The following is a 9970-nucleotide window of genomic DNA, read 5'->3' on the forward strand; positions in this document are numbered from 1 at the left end:
GTATAGATGTTCGCCCACAATGACAAGGGGGGGGGGGGGGGGGGTAGAGAATGTATCGGAGAAGAGAAAATATGGAGTGGTTGCCATGGCAACCAATCAGCTTCTCTCTCTTCAGTTTAGCTTTGAAAACGATAGAAGCTGATTAGTTTGCAAAACTGGAGCAGACAGAATCTGGAGCAGGTGCCAATAATTCCCTTCATTGAGTATCTGACATGGGATTTGCTATACTCCTCAGTGCCACCCAGGCACGATGGTGCTGTGCAGCACGCACAACGGCATATGCCTGGTGGGAATTTTGTACATGAAACTCTTAGATGCACACCGCATGTGTTTGTTTTTTTTTTTCCCCTGTTTGCTTTTGCCCCTTCAGGAAATCCTGTTTTTCTAGGAGTCAGCCCTGTGTAATCTCTGTGTCAGAGCATATATGGGCTTGATAATGCCATCCTCTGTCTCGCATGGCCGTGCATCATGGGATCTAGGCACATGACCCATACCAAAAAGTGCCAGGGCAGTGAGTGTGGAAAAGGGGAGCATAAGTGGGTCAACGCGGTGGGCATTAAATTGACTCTGAATATGCTGATGCAAAAGAATCTGCAACTAGAAGGTGAGGAATGGACGCATTGCAGTAACCAAGCTGAACTCCGATTGACGCAATGGATTTTGATTGGTTGCGCTCGGTTTCTGCATTTAGGAACTGGCACCTAAGAATAAGAACTCTCTCTTGAGTGATGGGATAGTGTCATTGAATAATTACAATTTCAATCATCCAGTGATTAAAGGTGACTTGTAGTGTGTCTATTTATATAATCACCCACTCTATTAAACCCACACAACTTTCAGCATACACATCCTCTCTTCATAGAGTCATTTCAGTACTCCCACACACACATCCTCTGCTTGGGATTGTACCAGCCAGCCACACTTAAATGACAGAAACTTGTGGCTTGTTAAATCCATTCATCTCGTTTGTGTCTATTTATAACAATGGTGAATTCTGTTATTTCTGCCAGACAGCTCGATATTGTAACGAAAATTGGAGAACTCCAATATAAATGAAGGGTTCTGCTTTCATGCAGTTAAGTATAGTACAAATCATCGGATATAAATAAGTTAATAAATCTGCGCTAGGTTTTCATTACTGTAAACAACCTAGGTTTGTAAAGCTGGCCAAATCCTGCTAACTCTGACAATCGACTTTTTTTTCCAAATTAACAATTTTTTTGTCAAAGGAGCCGATGTAAAATTCAATTCAATCAAAACAACAATCACTGGCTTTTTAAAACTATACCAAGAACTACGGCTGTAGCAGCAGCTGCGTTCTTGACATAACCGCTTCAGGACCAGGATGGTGGGCAGTCCTGAATCGGTTAATAGTTAGGGTACTTGAATGCATTTATAAGATTTAACTGCTCAGTTTAATGTCGCTTTAAGCCTGAAACACTTGCAAAAACACAGGCTAAGCTCATGTGTGAATGGAGCCTAGAATCCTATTGGTATTAGTGTTTTGCTTTAGTCTACTCATTTCTGTCATGATAGATTTCCTTTAACGTATATATTTTAGTGCGTTGCCTTTTTTTGAATTCGTCATTTTTAGCAGGTAACACTGATTTTAGGCCAGGTTCACACCATTTTATGGACCAGATCTGGAACGCAGTGCAGTATTTTTTTTTTTTTTTTTGTCTGGTCCGGAATGTACTGAGCTGTTGTGAACAGAGCCCAGAAATGACATAGGGATACATTGGGAACTAATCTTGCCCACAGCTGCTGAGATAATGAAAACCGACCAGAAAAAGGTAATAGTTGTGTATTGGTTTTTTTTATTTTACTTTCTCAACATTTTTACCCCAATTTGTAGGCCCAATGCATACATATTTTTGTGGGTTGGCCTTGACTTCCGAATTAGGGGTCCATCTGATATCTAAGCTGTATTTTCTTTTTGTGTTTTTTGAAGGATCCTGTTCATCAAGATATAGCTCTGTGAGTGTGCTGGGAGTTTGTCAGTCACCAACTGGAAAACGTTCTCATATCAAGCAGTATATTTTTTTTATTTCGCTCTATTCAAGGCATATTTTTGTCACTTGTGTCTTTAAAATAAGCTGAAATGTACATTTCGCTTGTAATTAGTCTTCCACTGAAAAGATATGACGAGGTATTACTGCAGGGAGGGTCTGTTTTAGGGATGTGGATCACTCGAGTCAGCACTCATTTTATAGCCTTAAAATAGCGTCAGGAAGCTGGAGCTTGCATCCCCTGGCAGGGAAAGGTCTGTCTTTTTTTTTGTCCTTTTTCCTGGCGGCAGTGCCTGCAGCAATGATTTTCCGCTCCTTTGTAAACAGTACTAGAACACTGGCTCGGCCGTATTATGACATGTAGTAGCTAAAGGTTACAGCAGGTGTCAAAGCCAATGCATCATACTCTGCCAGACAAGTGTTTATTGAAATTCTGTCTACGTACTTGTATGTGCTGCAAAGCTATGCTGACTTGGGGTCTGATTTCATTAAAATTAGAGCACGGCCAGTATTGCAGTTGTTGTCAATAGTAAACAGCCAGGTTTCCCTTTTTTCTAATTTTTTTTTCTTTTACAAAAAATAAAATGACTTCTGATTTGGTAGTTCTAACCATTTTTCCTCATGTTATACAAAACTAGAAAGAACATTTGAGCTAGATTTACATTTTAAAATAAACCCCGAAACACAGATCTTAAAGATAACCTGAACTCGGAAAGAGAAGATCTGCTTTGTTACAGGGAACATCTAGAAATGTTCTTTGTGCCTAAGCAGAACCTGACATTTTTGTCCTGAATTCTTCCTGAAAAATGGCAATGCACTTTTGTGGTATGTGAGGATGCCTAGGCACATAGCTGTACTGTATATCTGCAATGTGAGACTAAAGGCACTGCTGCCTCTGACTGACTGCTACTCACAGGAAATTTGAAATTAAATATGATGGCGTAAGGAAGAAGAGTCACCAGCATTGAAAGACTGAAGAGCCACATGTATTTGTTCATGTAACATCACATAGGTCAAATACAGCCAAAGTTTTGGGGCCATGCAGGGTCCTTTCCTCATAGCCATACAGTGACAATCAATATGCCTGACAAACAGACATAAATACCTTTTTTATAGTAACCCATACCCTGTTTCCCCGAAAATAAGACCTACCCCGAAAATAAGACCTAGTACTATTTTTGGGAATTGCTAAAATATAAGACCTACCCTGAAAATAAGACCTAGTTGTGACCAATCCCAGGGCCGGTGGTGGCATAAGGGGGAACTTGAAGAGCTGCAGGAGAGAATCAGTGGTGCCAACTAAGTCAGCGCTAGAGGAGGCGAGGCGGAACCCCGGAGGGAGCAGATGCCTCCTCTATAGCGCCGGCTTCTGTCACAGGCGAAGTGATACCAAATGCACTCCGCCTGTGAGGAATCGATAGTGAAAGCGCGCTTCACTCATTATGGCCAGCAATTTGGTTAGCAAATTGCTCTTGGATCACCATATTTTTGTACATGAATACATGTAGACTGTTGTACATGAATAAGTGTGGATTGTTGTACATAAAAAAAGACCTACCCGAGAATGTTTTGTCTTGTGGTGTGTTTTTTTGAGCCAAAAAAAATATGACTGTCTTATTTTCGGGGAAACACGGTAGTAGCCAAGTGGACCCCTCTCAAAGATGTCATAATGACATCATAATGCTGCAAAAAACGTCCAAGATAAACACCCAAAATGACTCCAGATATGCATGGGAAGATGAAAACATAAGGAGAACCAGTGTACAAATGGATGATGTAAAGTAAATGGGCACAATCCAGCGGTGGCAGATATTATGAGGTCTCCACTGTGCTGTTCAGTGTTCTTGCTGAAGGCTCTGACATGAGGAAGTAAAGCCCTGCCTCTGCCAAGATGGTGGCCTCCATACAGAGACACGGTGCAATACAAGGCATGATAAGTCAGTAATGGGGAAAAAGCTTAGCAGCTGGTAAAGTTCAGTTCCTCTTCAAACCTAACTTAGTCCATACTACTTATTGATTCTACACTGGGAACCACTGCATGTAACTTTTACAGTGCCTGTGCTGAAATTGCCATTACTGTAAGCCAGTGATCCATGAAGCCACATCTACCTCCAGAGCATATATGTATGTTTTCTGCTTGCAGCTGCTTATTTGCTCTACATTACTGTCTCTAGGGAGTTCAGTGGATTTCATGGAAGCTTTTGTTGCTCCTTCATTCACCTGGGGAAAGAAAGAACTTAACTGATGACCATGCTTACAAAGTCTTCACTAATGTTTTCCTGTTGTTCTCATCAATTAAACAATGCCCCCAAAATACATGGGAACATTCATTCTTAGTCATCTATAATCTCTGCTCCATTTGCTTCAACTAATGCTAAGCAGTGCCATTAATTTTTTTTTAATTGGGATAAAGTGATAATTGCCTTGTTTGACGATCACAAGGCCCAGGTCAATAAGGAGAAGGACATAGGTTATCATAGAAAATACTTATTCAAACTCAAGGCACGAAAACTTTAATTTGAAATATTTTCCTCAAAAGATATCAACACACTTTGTGTACAAAAAAATGCCTTTACAAACCCAGGTATTACTACATGATAAACGTAGCAGTGACATCATTACCATGCTGAACATAACCTATGCAGAGAGCAGATCTGGGGAGTGACCCAGCAGGCCCCACCCACTACAGAAAACGACAGGAGGGGGCGGATACAAGACCAGTCACCCTGCACAAAGAGAGAGCACAGCAGTGGCTGGTCTTTGTTACAGAAAGCTCATGCACAGAGGTAAAGTTCCACACTGGATTACTGCACAGATGTGGAAGAAATACATAAAGCACACTGAGATTTAAGAATACACACGCATCTTGTATTTTAGATGATATTGGCTTGTCCCCGAGTTCAGCTTTAAGGGTTTTACACCATAACCCATGCAGCTATGCACATTGTCCCATGCTTTTTTATACTCACTGGAAGGGAATGTATCAAAACTGGAGTAGACAGAATCTGGAGCAGTTGCGCTTTTCAACCAATCAGCTTCTCTCTTCCATTAGTTTAGTTAAGATGTGAAAATGAAAGTTAGAAGCTGATTGGTTACCATTCACAGATTCTGTCTGCTCCAGTTTTGATAAATTCCCCTTGCTGTGCTGTGAAAGGGTGCTGTTCAGTCGATGCAGTGTGAATGAACTCTTAAGGGGGTTCTGGGCTTTATATCTAGTGTGCTTTAAATGTCCTCTAATCTTACCAAGGCTGACTTTATAGAGATCATGGTAAATATATGTCCACAGTCTCTGTAATCACTCCGTTTCTGAAAAATTTAAATCAAGGGTAACGAGCAAGTTTGTTGGTGCCACCACAGAGATTTGGTCTTCGGTTTTGTAAGGACTGCTATGGGTAAAATACTCTGCCAGGCATAGTGTAGGCATCTATGACCAGGAATACTTTTTATTAATGGTGACATGCTTTAATAAAATTAATGAACAATAGTGTAGTTGTAAAAATCGGAATAGGACACAATGGTCCCTCTGCTGGCTGTTTACTGTTACTACACTAAAGTTGAGTCTACAATAGTGATGCATTAATGTATTTTAGGGACTTTTTCAGTGGCTATCTGTTTACCGCCATGCTTGTCAGTCATTTTTAGTGTCTAGGTGTTGTTAGAGAGGGGATATTTTAAAGTGATTGGGTGACTAATTAATTGTCTGAATGATTTACCATACAAAAGTGCTTTTCTTAATTTTCAGTCTGTTAGTCAGAATGGATAGCAAAACAAGGGTGCACAAGGGTGCACAGGGGTGAGTAGTATACACATCTAAGTAGTTACTGGACAGATATCCATTTTAAAGGGAGTTCGAAGGAGAGTATTATAGAGCAGGGGTAGGCAAACCCAGGCCCTCCATCTGCAGTGCAACTACCAATTCTTTTAGGCATTGCAAGACTCTGACAGCCACATGCATGACTTTTGAGGCAGATGCATGATGGGATTTGTGGTTTTACCACAGCTGGGGTTTTTGTAAGGGGTCCAAAAGCTGTGCATACACGTTACAAATGTTCTGTTCACTTCCCCCATCCGTGCTGAACAGCATAGATGGAGGAATCTTTCCTGCTAGCTGTTGTATTCTAATAGCCAGCTCCTGTGGCTGTCCAAATACACAGTCAATGCAGCTGACTGGCCAACCATTTTCCTCCTTTGACAAAAGCCGATTGGAACCATATTTTCCAAGATTCAGCAAAAACGACCAAAATTCAATACATGTATGGCTAGAGGACTTTGTGTTACTTAACAAAAGGGTCCTAACCGAAACATTTCTCATACTTTCGGTCCTAGAAATCCCATTTGTTCGGTACTATAGACATAAGCTGGTGACTGGACATTAATCTACATCCAGCTACTAGTGATCATTCCTCTACCCATATTCAACATGCATTTTCTCAGCCTACACAATTCTAGAATCTTCTCCTTGTATATAGAATAGTACTGCTTTAGATTGATGCTGATTTTAAAGCATGGCAAGTAGGGATGCACTGATACCAAGTACAGTACTTGGTACAAGTACTGATACTTTTTGAGTTCCAAGACTAGACTAGAGAAAAATTCAAAAGCTAGGAGGCAGCTGTCATTTGTAAGGAGCACACGGAGCTCCTGGGATTTGTACATCTCTGTTTTAATGTATGATTTTATTTTTATAAATATAACTAAAGGGATGCACCGATACCATTTTTACAAGTACTGATTCCTGCCCAAGTACTTACAAGTACGAGTACTGATACATTTTTGTTTAGTGTCATGTGACAGTTTTTCTAAAACAATAGAGACTAATGATTTCAGGACAGTGGTGGAGTGCCAGAGCCAGGTCCCAGCTGCAACCGCAGCAACCCTGGTAGTTCTCATGAAAATGCCAAGTATCGGCATTGGTACTCAAAGTATCTGTGCATCCCTAGTGGCAAGTTACATGTAGGTTATTGCTAGGTAAATTGAATGGAATCTGTCCTTTGACTTCAGGCAAACCTTCCTTAGTTTAAGTTCTATGCGGACAGAAGGTAATGGCTTGCTTTATTAAAGCCCTGAAACCACCTTTCTAAGAGTGTTTATTCTATAACTGATTATCCCAAGAAGTTTAACCTCCTCCCCCACTCATTGCACACCCTAGATTAAGGTTCTTTTAACAAGCTCCAATTGTACACTGTTCTTCATTTGTGAAACACATAAGATTAACCTTAGGATAAACTGCTTTAGCAATGGCATGTCAAAACCTTTTATTAAAGTCCCTACAGATCTGTGCCAAATCAGTGAGCTGTCGGCTTGCTTGGCTGCCAGCCCGTGCACTCATTTCTGTGGACCTTTTTCTAATTCAGTTTACGTGGAGGGAGTTGGATGGCTTGTTGATTTTGGAAGGGAAAGTGGAAAAAGAAGGCTGCTGTATCTTCTTTTTTTTTTCTGGGCCATAAGGGATTTGAATGGCGTAATCTTGACATTGTCATAGATAGATTAAAGTAGCCCATGAGGGAGTGGGTCTGTCCCTCCTGACTGAGCTTGCACTGCATCAGTGTAATATAATGTTGTACCAAGCAAGGCATTAGCAGTCTTACCTGCCAATAGCATAACAATTAAATTGTGTAGATCATTCCTAAATAAATTAGGCACATTTTAAAATGTTGATATTTATTTCTTTTACATGTGAGTAGAATGCCTTTTTAGATGTACACTGTGGCTGAGCTACAATTCAAAATTCCACCCAATTTTTCCCAGTTTGGGTTTTGCGTAATCTCTCCACGGTAGTAGAAAAAAGTGCTTTGCACATGGTTCTGGATCCAGTAAAAATCTTTATTTTATTCTAAGCACAAGACCAGACGTAGAAGTCCCAATGTGTTTCAGCCTTTTTGGCTGAAATGCATTAGAGGACTGCTGTGTCTAGTCTTATGCTTTGAATACATAAAGAAGATTTTTACTGGATCCACAACCTATGTGCACCAGTGTTCCGTGGAACTACATTGGAGAACTACATTGTTTGTGTTGTGAGCTTATCTTTCATTTCTCAATGATTGCAGAGTTAGTGGTCAGTTTTGACCACAGTGTACCTTGGTAATTATTCTTACTATATGTACTATTCGTCTGCAAGTACCTTAGGACTTTATTTTTAAAAACATAAGCTATGCATTGTGTGACGTGTTCTGTCATTTTGCTTTGGAGAATCTTAGCTGGCATGAATTGTCCTTTTTGGCCACATTATGTTGCATTGAAATGCCATAGAGGAGTAGCCTGCTTATCACTAATGAGAGATCAGTACCTTTTCCCTGATGGAATTTTCCACTCGACATCTGTGGAGATTAGTTGATGTTTTGAGCTTAGGGATGCGACGATTGACTAATGTTGGTGAAAAATAACCTCAGTGGCTACTTAAAAAGCATATGGACCCTGGTGAAATCTCCCTACTTATTTAAAGGATAGCTTGTCCTGTTTGCAATTGCTAATCTGTCACTTTATTTTTAACACAATTTGGGGACAGACTTCTTTTTTACGCAATTTGTATAAGAAAGTAGCTACTGTTGGATGTGAACATATCTATGTTTAAAAAGTTCTACTTCTATGTTGTGTGATGGTTCTGAGATTATATTTAATTGCTGGATTTAAAAAAAAAATAATTTTTTTTTCTTTTCAGAAGGCATTTTTTAAATGGGCAACATTGAGGTAGGGTGGGTAATGTGACTGCAGCGCTCTACTGCTAGAGTCGCATCTGTCCCTCTTGAGTGCCTGGAAGCTCGATGTTATGTGCACTAGCAAGCATGCTGCAAGGTAAGATTATCTTACTTTGCAGCAGCCCTTTGCACATAGCGCACAGCTTTTTAGGGATCATGTACAAACCCAGTTTATCAGTGTGGCTTTAAAGTTGGCCATACACTTGAAATTTGAGCTATGTTTGGCAATCAACTTTTCTCAAAGGAGCCAGGCCAAAAGTTGGTGGCTGAACAGTGACTGCAGCTAAGCAACCGCATTAACTGTTCAGGTACTTTGACAGCTGTGGGTGTTACAATAGCCAACAGGGTTATGTGTCGATGGGGGAATTGAGCGTCTGTCTCGTTCAGCCCACGGAAGATCTATGCAGCCTATTGTTAATTTCCGCAGGCGACTGCACAGAACACCTATGCTTCCACGGGTGCATGAACAGGGCACCCTGCCTAAATATGCTTCTGTGACTGAGCCCTTACTGTAAACTTTGCAATAATAGTTACAAATATGTGCTCACTAAAAACACAATATTCTTTCTATTTGACTCTGACTAGAGATGAGCAAATCTCTGGAGCCATGTAAACAATGCGCATTAAAGTTGTAGGTAGAGCCTTGCTTTTTGGAGCCTTTTCTATTGTGAGTGGAAGCACATGTTTTCTGTCTCCTGGAATGGGAAGTCCAGGGACCTGTTCGTTCATTTGTTTTCTATCATCTCTGATGGTTTACAACATATTGTTAGTTGCAGTCATACATTTTCTTGCATACAAGTTTTGTTAAAATGTAACCACTTTTTTTTTTTTCCTCCTGAAGGTTTGACATCTACCGGAAGGTGCCCAAAGATCTCACACAACCAACTTACACTGGAGCCATCAGTGAGTAATACACTAGCTTTTACTACATCTTTTTGCATGAAACTGTAAAGTGGGAAAGCACCCTCCTGGGTTGGAGCCATTCAGGGGCAAAGTGACGGGTTCTCTTTCTAGGGCACTTTTAATTCCCCACACACTGATATTCACCTCTGCTGCACTGCCCTGCTACTCTTTTCACCTACAGGAGAGCTGCATTCCACTGCTACTCTTATCTGCAGGAGAGCTGAGATATCCCCAGTATTTCCAAACACTGTCACATAAGGGAGGGAGCAATTATTAATCCTGTATAAGTACAGGTTTTAGACATGTGCATTTTGCAGGTGACACAGCAGCTGGGTGGGGGGGTGGGGGACACTGGAAAGGTAG

General features: G+C 40.7%; 1 protein-coding gene across 1 annotated transcript in view; it reads left to right on the forward strand.

Moving 5' to 3' along the window:
* ERGIC1 (endoplasmic reticulum-golgi intermediate compartment 1) overlaps window positions 1-9970 on the forward strand; it is a 93179-nt gene that overhangs the window by 17930 nt on the left and 65279 nt on the right. The window contains exon 2 of the mRNA XM_018558613.1: window positions 9546-9607. Coding sequence (XP_018414115.1) covers window positions 9546-9607 — 62 coding nt within the window. The remainder of the gene's footprint in view (window positions 1-9545; window positions 9608-9970) is intronic.

The sequence above is a fragment of the Nanorana parkeri genome, unplaced genomic scaffold (assembly GCF_000935625.1).
Source record: "Nanorana parkeri isolate BGI_ZX_2015 unplaced genomic scaffold, ASM93562v1 scaffold348, whole genome shotgun sequence".
In the NCBI taxonomy this organism is placed as follows: Eukaryota; Metazoa; Chordata; class Amphibia; order Anura; family Dicroglossidae; genus Nanorana; species Nanorana parkeri.